Source organism: Dasypus novemcinctus, chromosome 14 (genome assembly GCF_030445035.2).
Source record: "Dasypus novemcinctus isolate mDasNov1 chromosome 14, mDasNov1.1.hap2, whole genome shotgun sequence".
Classification (NCBI taxonomy): domain Eukaryota; kingdom Metazoa; phylum Chordata; class Mammalia; order Cingulata; family Dasypodidae; genus Dasypus; species Dasypus novemcinctus.
Genome location: NC_080686.1, coordinates 56,867,319 through 56,879,436, shown reverse-complemented (window position 1 = coordinate 56,879,436; position 12,118 = coordinate 56,867,319). Strand labels below are relative to the sequence as shown.

Sequence of the window (12,118 nt, the reverse complement as noted above, 5' to 3'; positions counted from 1 at the left end):
ATTAACTTTTCTAATACATAAATTCAAAACATTGTGCTGCAGATAACTTAGATACCCACCGTGACTGTTGAAGTTTATTGTGGTTGTTTGTTTTTTTTTTGCCATTCTTGTACTTATTACACATATATCCTTACATGAGATATTGAAAGGTAGTATAAAATGTATTGCCCCTTCTATGTTAATAAAGTATCATCCTGAAATTCTGGTTTTAATCCAAAAACTTTCTCCTAGGCTAATTTTATGCATAATGATACTTAGTTCAACATTCAATCCTCATTAGAGAAAAAAATGGATGATTATAAGTTCTAAGAAATTTAGATATTAATGTGTATCTATTTTTAGTGTAATAAAAGCTGTTTCAATCTTAAATTTATACTGTCATTTTATGTTAAAGCCTGTTAAAAATCAAGTATGGGAGCAGATGTAGTTCAGTGGTTGAGCACCTGTTTCCCATGTACGAGGTCCTGCATTCAATCCCTGGTACCTCCTAAAAAAATATATAGGTTTTATTAATTTTAAAATGAAAAAAATATAATATGCAAGAATATTCACATTCTTTATTGAATATGATTATATGAGATTTTAAATCATTCACTCCATTGACTACATTGTGTGCATTTAGAATTGTCGAAGGATAATAGCATTTAAGGCTTTGGTTATTTGGAAATTATAATTAAATTGACCAAACCTAGAGTGACTGTGCTTAGCAGTCATTCATTAAGATAATGTCCACAATTAAAATAACATTATCTTCTTTTATCAAAGCGTGTTTTTAAGCATCATCATCTTGTGAATCTTACTGGTAGATATTCAAGTCTCTTGTTTATGCAGATCATTTTTCTGTAATGATTTGGGAAGTACATCACAAGGTCAAGGGTAAAATGTGTCAGAACCAAGTTTAGAAATAAAAATTATGGTTAGAATGGAATTGTAGAGATGATTAGTTGGAAAGTAACAAATTAGTCAATATTTCAGGTGTTACAAGTATGCCAGATAAAGAAAGTTATGTTCCGTATATGGTTAATTCTCAGTTATTTTCATTGTACTTTTTAGAATTATTCATCCTCTCCCTTACCTGCTCAGTGGCGTACATAATGGGACTAAATAGGAAAGGGACAAAGGCAAGATGATGATGATGATGGTGATTGTTAGCATTAAGGGAGCATTTTACTACATTACTACATGTTATATACTATTACATATATTAGGTAATCTAATGCGCACAATTATTTTATGAGGTAGTTGTTAATATTAGATTTATTTACGCATTTATAAACTGACACAGAGGTAACTTGTCCAGTATAACTTGGCTAGTAAGTGGCAGACTCAAGGTTCAAACCCAGGCAGTCTGACTCCATTTATGGCTCATGCTCCTATACTCGATGCTGCTCTTCTGCAAAAGAAAGGGTATACCCAAGCCTGAGAATCTTATGGCATTTCAAAGTTAATTCATTGAATTTTCAGAATTTAATTATTGCCCTTTGTTCTATTAAGCTTTTTTTTTTTTTTTTGTGGAGGAAGAGGGGTTTGGGCCCTAGGCCCTTGGACTCCAACAGGATTTTTGACTTCAAGGATGTTGTTCCCCAGCCATTTTAATGAAAATACTCATTTAAAAAGCCTCTCTTTAGAGAAGTCTTGGTCTATTGAAAGGAAAATTATATTTTTCTCTAGGATAACCTAATAAAAAACAGGAACAAATAAAAAATGCAGAAAGATACTGTCTCTCATTTATTCAATGTATAGCAGACAGCTACTGGTAGAAATCAAGCAAAATAAAATTGATTTAAATTGGCTAAAATTACAAACCATGAAATTTGTTATAGTTGTAAAATGGATCAAAGCATCCTGACTTTTATTGCTAGTGCTAAAAACTATCTAGGAAAATCAAACTTGGTAAAACCACAAAAATAATCAACATGTGGCAACCATCAACTATCAAAAAACTGGCAGGTTTTTGGGCTAAATGTTTATGGATTAGTACAACCTTGATAATATTTTTATGTGCTAAATTTGACTTGGCAAAATTGGACTTGGTGGACATTATGGTTAGAAAAAAAACTCATGCCAGCAAAAACTATAATCAAGAATAAGATCATTCTATTTTAAATATTTTCATAAACATGGAGGCAAAATGTCCCTAGAATCAAAATAACAGTTTTGAAAATTACCTTTTCTGGGAATATGATGATGAACAAGATGAAACAGAACATTCCACTCAGGACCTTATAGATTAGTGGGAAAGAATGACATTAAATAATTTTTTTACATAATTAATTGCTACTGAAATGAACACTACAAAAGTGAAGTACCAAATGCTGAGATAAACAAAAACAACTTGAGCTAATCTAGCTATAAGGAAAATTTAAGCTATACAGAAGGATGAGTAGAAGTTAATTTGGATGAAGGGTATTGAAGGAAGAGAGGTAAAAGACCCTGAGGCTGAAAGTGGTACATTACTTCAGAGCATTAAGACAAATGGATTTTAAGCAAAAGAGATAAATCAGATTTACATTTAAAAGTAGATAAATAAATGTGGAAAATGGTTTTAGGGAATGGTAGCAAGAGAGCATTTCAGTAGACGTTTTGGGAAGATAGTGCAAGAGTACAGTCGTCCTAACTGGAGATGATTTTTGAAGAGCAAAGGCAATAGAGAATGTGAATAATGCTTGGCTTTGAGAACGATGTAAGGGGTAGAATTGTCTGGATTTTGTAGTTGATTGTGGAGTGAGAAAGTGGAAAAAGTCAAGGATGATTTCTAATTTTCTGGCTTAAAATTGTGGTCATGCCCTTTCACTGAGACATGGTAAAACTGAAGGAGGAACAGTTTTCGGAGAGAAGACAAGTAGATATAATACATTTCAGGTGTTTACGAGAAGTCATGTGGATGCATCTGGAAGGCAGTTGGCGACACAGATACTTAGATCTGTAGTTATGATCTAGACTAGAGAAAAAGATGTAGTTATCAGTACATGAATGGTATTGAAGCTATGGGAGTGGATGAGCTAATTTAAGGAGTGTAATGCACAATAAGAAAAGACTACCTAGAACTCACTTCTGAAGAACTCCAATAAATAAAGGTTAGACCAAGAAGTGTGAACTGGCAAAGGTCACTAAGAAGAAGCTGCCAAAGAAGAAGAAAATTTGAAGCATGTTAGGGAAGCTACAAATATATATATATATATATATATATATATATATATATATATATATATATATATATATATATATATATATTCAATGAAGAAGTAGTTAACATTGTAAAATGCTTTGGAGAACTTCATTGAGGACAGAAAAATAACCGTAGATTTATTGACAAAGAGTTGATTAGTGACCTTTAATGGGGATCAGTTTTGGGGGAAGACTGGATTGAAAGACAGATTGGAATAGTTAAGGAGTTCCTTTGAACTTTCTTCTAAAGAAGGCAACACAGTGAATGTTTGGGTATGTTAAGGACACGGTAGGGTTAGACAACTTTTTCTGGTTTTAAAAGTTCCCTTTTTATGTATGTGTTGTCATTTTAATGTAAACATAGCACAGAATAATCTTGACCTTATTTTTCCATTATTTAATGACCTTTTGCATGATTTAAAAAGGGAGCTTATCAAATAGGAAGTCAGGAGTCACTTTGTTAAGGAGCTCTTTATTTCCCTCAAAATAATGACCTAATTCTCCCTTACTTAAAAAAAAATCAAGTTTTCTTTAGTCCTTTTACTAAAACATGGTGATATATTGAGTTATAGTATAGAATAGATAGTATAGTGTTTAAAAATTGCTTTTAAGTAAATGGGTTTATTTCAACATGGCATATTTCAATCTTAAACATTACATGTTGCTGAAATGTGTTTCCCTTTTTCTTTTCCTTTTTTCGGGGGGTGAGGAAGTGGGGGGTGAGGGTTCAGGGAGGGTAGGGCAAAGCATTTAAATGACCTAGACTTAAAAATTTTTCAACAACTCAGGGTCTTAGGGAATACCTTCTATTAAAGAATATAAATTGATGTTTCTTCTAGTACAGTCAGAATTGATGTTTCTTCTAGTATAGTCAGCATTTATATTTTAATTATATTATTAGCACTTAAATATTAAAATGTAATAATGTTTTATATTTTATCTTTAATTTGGACAGAATTTCTTCTCATTCAGGTTCTCTTTAATGCCTGCTTGAGGGGAGTGGATGTGATTCAGTCCATTGGGCACTTGCCTCTCATGTGGAGGGTACTGGGTTTGGTTCCCGGTGCCTCCTGGAGAAGGTGAGCAAACAATGAGCAGACAGACCAGTGAACTGTCTGGGGGAAGGGGAGGAATAAATAAAAATAAAGTAAATTTTTAAAAATGCCTACTTGAGTATTATTTTGAAATAAATGAGACTATCCTAATAAGAGTCTCATTTAGTCTTCAGATATTGGGCAATCTGTAAGTTGTTGCATGAATGACATTGAGGGTTTTCTGATCAGATTAGATACTCAATTCAAAGAAATGAGAATCTTTTCTCTTGTCAGGTACATCCTTTAAGTGTAATATGAAACCAGCGGAGTCAAGTAAAGAGTAAATGTAAATATATATAAAAAGGTCCTGTTAATAATCAAATTTAATCCAAATTCAAATCAAAGTAAATGCCATCGCACCTACTAAATTGATGAAGATGAATGTTCACACAAAAATCTGTGCATGAATGTTTATAGCATCTTTGTGATAGCCAAAAGCTGTAAACAGCCCAACTACCCTTTATTTTTCCATCAATGTTGTACTACTCAGCAGTAAAAAGAAATAGACTATTAATACAGGCAACAACTTGGATGAATCTGAAAGGCATGCTGAGTGGGAGGAGTCAGTTTCAGAAGGTTGTGTATACTGATTCCATTTATTTAACATTCTTAAAAAGACAAAACTATAGTGATGGAAAACAGAACTGTTGTTGCCAGGGGTTTTGGGTGAGGGGAGAGTGTGGCCATAAAGAAATAGCCCACGGGAGTCTTCTGGGGGGTGATGGAACACCATGTAGGTGTCTACTCAAGGTTATAGCAGCATAGGGGTGGCCCATGCTTGAAAATTCTGACAGAGGTGACTCAAGCTATCATCATTTGATGAGAAACATCATTTGTTTTCTCAGAAAAAAACTCAATGGTTCTGAGGATCTTATTGTTTGAAGATAGTGAACACACTTTCTAAATGCATGAATGCCAGTGATGAAGATATGAATTACCTGAATTCTGGTAGTGACTGGGTTTTCAGTTCTTGAGAGATTAATTTACCCAGATTAAAGATGTACAAGTCTTTTACATACAAAGTGGACATATATTTTTGTCTTTGGTAGATACTCAGGAGTGAAATGGCTGACTTTTAGTAGGTTTTTGTTAACTTTTTAAGAATATGTCAAACTGTTTTCCAAAGTGGTTGTACTGTTTTATGTTCCTTCCAAGGTACGGTATTTCTCTTGGTACCACATATTTGACCGTTGGTATGGTCAGCTTTTAATTTTAGCCATTCTAATGGATGTGTGGTGTTATTGTGCTTCTAATTTGCATTTCCTGGATGACTAATAATGGTAAGCATCTTTTTATGTGTTTATTGGACATTTGGTTATATTTTCTGAGGTGTCCAAGTTTTTTTGTCAATTTTCCATTGATTTGTGTGTTGTCTTTTTTTTTTAAGATTTATTTTTATTTCTCTCCCCTTCCCCCACCCCCCACCCCAGTTGTCTAGTCCCTGTGTCTATTTGCTTTGTGTTCTTCTTTGTCCGCTTCTGTTGTTGTCAGCAGCACAGGAATCTGTGTTTCTTTTTGTTGCGTCATCTTGTTGTGTCAGCTCTCTGTGTGTGCAGTGCCATTCCTGGGCAGGCTGAACTTTCTTTCGTGCTGGGTGGCTCCTTATGGGGCACACTCCTTGCACATGGGGCTCCCCTAAGTGGGGGCACCCCTGCATGGCGGCACTCCTTGCACGCATCAGTACTGTGCATGGGCCAGCGCATACGGGTTAAGGAGGCCTGGGGTTTGAACCACGGACTTCCCATGCGGTAGACGGACGCCCTAACCACTGGGCCAAGTCCCCTTCCCTGTTGTCTTATTTTTGAGCTGTAAGAATTCTTATATATTCTGGAACAAGTCCTTTGCCTTCTATATATGTTATGAATATTTTCTTCTAGTCAGTGACTTGCCTTTTTGTTTTCTTAATGAGATCTTTTGAAAAACAAAAATTTTATGTTCTGATAAAATTCAATTTATAATTTTTGTTTTTAAAAATGTTTTGTGCTTTCAATCGTAGAAATGTTTACTTACCTCAAGGCTACAAATGTTTTCTTGTAGAAATTTTTATAGTTTTAGGTTTTCCACTTAGTTCTATGTGAGACAGTCTAGTTTAAAAAAAGGGAAGACAAATCTGAAATCTGGCAGAAAAACATGGCCAAAAATACATGAACATGGAACCCCACCTGGAAACCCCTTGCAGGAAAGACTGCCACCAAAAAGGCTGCTGGAAGGACCCCATAAGATCCTGGCCATGAGAACCCCATTTGGAATGAAATTGGAATGAGATTTCATTCGAGGTGAAAGGAAAGCCCTGGATACCTTCATAGGGCCTCATTGTTGGGCACTCTGGAGAACTAGTGGGTGGGTAATCAGAACAGCAAACAGCTGGGGCTCCTTCCTCGAACATTAGAAGGGGAAGAATAATTAATAGCTTAATAAAGGTAACCACACAAGCCAAATCTCTCTGCATGGAGCAGCCTGCACCTACATCTGGGGATGCGTAATCTGTTATTTCCTCCCGTTTCTTTTCTCCCATTTTCTCAAACTACTAGCCTAACTAAACTGACATGTTCTTAACTTCTTTTTTGTAACATCACCAAGAACCTAGAGGACTCCATTTTCCCCTGACTTCCCCTGGCTTCATATGATCCGTTTTTGAATTAATTTTTGTGTGTGGGGTGATATAATGGTTAATGCTACCTTTTCCCACATGGATATCTAGTTGATCAGCACTATTTGTTGAAGAGACCTGCCTTTCCCTGTTGAATTGCTTTGCTGCCTTTGTTGAAAATCAATTGAACATATATTTTTGGCTCTTGTTCTGTTGCATTAATATTTATGTCTGCTCCCACCCCCAATATCAGACTATCTTGATTATTGTACTTTATGGTAAACCATCAAATTAGGTAAGGTAAATCCTCCAACTGTGGTCTTTTTTTAAAATTTCTTTGTTCTAGATCCTTTGCATTTCTATATAAATTTTACCTGTCACTATTACCAGTATCATCCTGGATTTTGATTGGGGTTGTGTTGAATATATAGATGATTTTGGGGAGAATTGCCGTCTTAACAAAATTGAATATTCAAGTCTATGAAATAATAGCTCTGTTTATATATTTGTTAATTTTTTTCAGCAAGGCATAATTTTCAATGTAAAGATCTTGAATGCCTTTTGTTAGATTTTTTCTTAAGTATTTCATGATATTTTAAAACTACTGTGAATAGAATCTTTAAAATTTCATTTTCAATTTTTTTCTTGCTAGTATTTAAGAATATAATTCACTTAAAAAATTTTTTTAGGAGGCACCGGAGATTGAACCCGGGACCTTGTACATGGGAAGCAGGCGCTCAACCACTAAGCTATACCCGCTCTCCAAATACTTTTGACTTTTTGCATATGACTCTTGCATCCTGTGACCCTGCTAAAATAATTTATTATTTTCTAGTCATTGGTTTTTAGATTCCCTCAGGATTTATAGGTAAACAATCACATCATCTGCAAATAGGTATAGTTTTACTTCTTTTTTGCTCTTCATGTTTTTTTTTTTAACTGCTTTACTGCAATGAAAAAGACTTCTGGGACAATGTTGAATAAGACGTGAAAGTGGGTGTCCTTATCTTATTCCTGATCTCAGGGTTTTCCTTTTTTCTTTTCCTCTTTAAGTAAATGGTTTGCTTTAAAAGGTTTAAAGGGTGAAATCATTTTCTTTTGTAACTTCTTTTTTTTTTTTTTGATAGTTCCTTGGTGTGGTATGTATTTTGTAAAAGATTGTGAAGGACTCTTCAGTAATGGGGAAAAGAAATTTTGCTGTCTTCATCAAGACTACCTTTTATTTATTCATGGAAAAGCTGGTGTACATATTAGGTGATTAGCAGAAGCTAGGACTTAGGGTGAGGATAATCTGTATTTCTCATGGAGGTGCTGGTGTTTTATAGCTAGTCCATAACTGCCAAGAGGAAAAGAGGCTGTAAAGGGAAGTACTGGAGTTTTTGTAAGGGCAAGTATTTGAGTCATTTAATAGTAGATAAATTGTAGTGCTTCTTGACTTCTAAACTTTGCCAGTATTTAGAATATCTAATATGTACTTTTCAATTTACCTTGCTGTTGTTTTCTGTTTTGTTTTATTATTTTGTCTTTTAAAAAATGAGGTATAATTTACATGCAATAAAATATATAGATCTTAAATATTCAGTTTGATTTTGTGTACACTCATGCAGCAATACTTAAAGCAAGATATTCTCTCCTGTCCATTTCCAGTCAGTCCACCCACTCCAGAAGCAGCACCACTTTCAGATTTCTATCACCATAGATTAGTTTTCCTATTACTGGATAACTTTTGTCACATAGATTAGTTTCCCTGCTGCTGGAATATTATTTTCTGTGTAACATTGGATGGATATGTTTTTTACAGTATATCCAGGAAATACTGGAAACGTTTTTGAGGAAAGTACAGACTTTTGTAAGAAGAAATTTTATTTGAATTTTCTGATTATATGCTAGTGAATTCTCAGAATCAGTGGCCCAATAGGAAACAAAAATATTTTGATGAAATTTAGTCCCATTCCTCTGTTTTACATTTCTTCCTGTTTGAAAGAAATTTTTTTCCCCAAAGAATGTTGCAATATTGTTTACTTCTCCTTGACTTTTGTCACTGTTAATTAAATCAGTTGTTGAAAACAAGTGATTTCAGATATTTTTATATTCTGTAGACCGAAATATTGTCATTCTTGGAGTTTTAAAATCTTACAGTAATGATTATTGAACTGAGTTTATATGACTTTGCAACAATGAGAAACATTCATTTCACTCTCATGGAAATGCTAGCACCAGATATCTGGATTTCTTATTTTTATAATATGTTAATATGATTATGGTCAAATATTCTTTCATATTCTTAGTACAGTCTTATTTTCTTGTGCCTTTATTTTTGTTTGAATGACCTTACTACTTAGGTATCAAAGAGTCATCTTTAGTAATGTGTTTTTTAATTGTGTGTTTTTAAATTCTAGTTCATTCAGCTCCAAAAGAAATAACAGTGTCCAAGGGGAAAGAAGAGGAATCTGATAGTTTAATTAAATATTACAGTGTTGTTTGGTGTAAGGCTTCAAAGAAAAAACACAAAAAGTGGGAAGGCGATGCTGTTCTTATTGTAAAAGGAAGGTCATGTGCGTTAAAGGATTTGGAAGGCAAAGACATCGGAAGAGGTATTGTTTTCCTAAAATTTATGATTTGGCTTGAAATTAGAACATATCTCTGGCTACAGGATTGAAATATAATTGGGTTTTGTAAAGGGACAGATTACAATGTTTTATACATGACTTTCATGTAAAAAATGTTTGATAAATAAAATTATCTCACAGTATTTAGTCAGTTTGACAGTCTTGACCCGTGCTAGCTCATTGAGGCAAATCCCACCCTATGGTTTTATTTTGTCTCAAAATGAAATGGTCAGTCAGATATATACAGTTATTTTGACATTTTCTGAGATTAAACTAGTTTGGTCTTGGTGCCTTTAAAATTTTTTTTTTTTTTTTGTTAGAATGTTGTGATTAAAATGTTATAAGATGTTAATATTAGGAGTAGAAAGATATTTAATTTCATTGTTACTCATTTTAAAATCTAGAAAAAAGAGTAAGCAGATAATGGTTAGGCAAGACCTAGATTAATACATCAAAATTGGAAGTTACTATTATTTTCCTTACAAAATGGTGCCAGCACAATTTGTGTTAATACAAATATGCCTACAAACTCAGAAAGCCTAAACACAGTTGTCTCTTATTATTTAATTTTTGTTGTGGCTCAATTATAAAATCTATTCTACATGTTTATTCGTTCACTTAAAAGTATCATATTTTATATTTTTTGAGTGACTGTTATGTGCTAAGTACTGTGCTACGAATAAAGATTTAAAGATGAATTTAGCTTATATTTTGGTGGGGACAAGGCAACATAATTGATAATTAAGAAGCAATAAGATAATCGTTCTATTGAGAACTTACGCTAAGTATAATGGGAGTATAGAATGACCATTTAAGACTGCTAAGGCTAGGCGGAAGACTTCATAGGAGTTTGTTAACGTAAGATTTGAAGGATGAATAGTTTTGGAGGTTATGAGAAAAGTACATGTTCTAGGCAGAAGAAAATAGCATTTGCAAAGGCTCACAAGCATGAGAGAATTAGAACTAGTTCAATGTTTGAGAGTATAGTCTGTGAAGGGCAGTTGCAGAGTGACAGGAATTGAGTCTGGGCTTTAAGAAAACTGAAGCCTGAGTGGTTGAAATTATCGATAGCTTGTGATAATGCAGTAGAACTTATCTGACCCTCAATTATATAATATCCTGAAAAAATAAGTATGGGAAACAAAGTTCTGGAGTTAAAAGAATGTCTTCTGGAGATTTAAAGAAGTTTAAGGGTGGAATTAGAGATCCTGGAGTTAGAGAAACTTTTAAAAGTATCTCAAAAATTAAAAGATTATTTTTAATATTTAGAAAATTAAAACTTAGAAAACATGTTTTCTAAAAATATGAGTCATTTAATGTTTTTAGAGACTCAAATTTTTGGTATACAGTTTTTGCCCTTCCTAATGGCACACTAACTATGTGATTAAAGTAGATAAGCGTCAGTCTAGAAGTGCATCAATATCAATCTCGTTAATGAGCCCACTCAGAACACAATGACTAACTTGTTCATATTTATTTTCCCCATCACCATACACATGGCAATTCTTAATAAATGTCTGTTGAATTAATATTAATTTTAAAAAAACTTGAAATGATAAAATATCTCCTTTTTTATTAAAGAGCTAGGATTTGGAATATCAGTGGCATCTTACCGCAGTTGTAATCCAACTTTCCTGTCTTCTACAGCAAAGTTCAATACTAGTTATGGTATTGTTATGGTAGCAGTTGTTGTATTTGCTAGTTCTCCTTCATGTTTCCACTTGTTTCCAAGTAGAACTATTGATGGCCACACTGTTTTTCTGGTTTGTTCATAAAAAAAGGCACATCCCTACAGTTTATCAAGCTCATTTTGTGGTTTGATTTTCCACAGACTAGAGATAGTCAAGATTTTATTGTAGGCTTTATTTTCAACAAAATAAAGTCTTCTTCTTTCTAAAGCTTGGCTAATTTTTATTCTTGTTAGTATTTATTTCTTCAGATTTTTAGTTGTGTTTTTTTTTTTTTAACCAAAGCAATAAATTTTATTTTTATCCATTCTGGGTGATGGGTTATACAAGGCTATTTAAGTTCAAAACACAGTTTTCATTTTCTCCATTAGGAGATAATATAAGAGAAGGTGATTTTGGTATCACTAATTAAGTAATCTTAAAGCTGCGTTGTCAGTAAATTGAGTTAATTTTTTTCATCCTCAAAATAAGGCATTGGATATAAATTCAGAGATTTTGAAAAGATTGATGAGGGGCAGACTCTGATGATTGGTGGAAAAGAAATAGAAGTCACAGGTATAATCTCTCCCGAAGACTTCAACCGTGGCAAGTGTTTTCAGCTTGGAGGAGAAAGTCCTGGTATCTCACGTTCTTCTCAGCCTGCTGTGAAGTGTTTCTCTAAACCTTTCAAAAGTGTCTGTACACCAAGTTCAAAGGAAAATAAACAGAGTGATTTTCAAAATTGCAAACCTCGCCATGACCCATATGCACCAAGTAAGATTTAAAAAATAATTTGAATAATCTGTTTTTTTATGTTAAAAGATTTTTGGTATGTAAATTTCAGGTTTAGAGTTTGTTTTAAAGTTTTAAAGCTAAAGTATATATTTTTCAGATATATAATCTGACACAAGGGATAATTTTGAAGTAAAGAAATATGTTTGGGAATTATTTCATATGTAAATGTATAATTCCAAGAATCTCAAAATACTA

At 33.4% G+C, this 12,118-nt stretch overlaps 1 protein-coding gene across 1 annotated transcript in view; it reads left to right on the top strand.

Annotated features, from left to right (window-relative positions):
• The window catches only part of RAD54B (RAD54 homolog B), a 125,774-nt gene that overhangs the window by 65,050 nt on the left and 48,606 nt on the right, over window positions 1-12,118 (top strand). Inside the window, exons 4-5 of the mRNA XM_012518128.4 lie at window positions 9,252-9,446; window positions 11,621-11,902. Coding sequence (XP_012373582.2) covers window positions 9,252-9,446; window positions 11,621-11,902 — 477 coding nt within the window. The remainder of the gene's footprint in view (window positions 1-9,251; window positions 9,447-11,620; window positions 11,903-12,118) is intronic.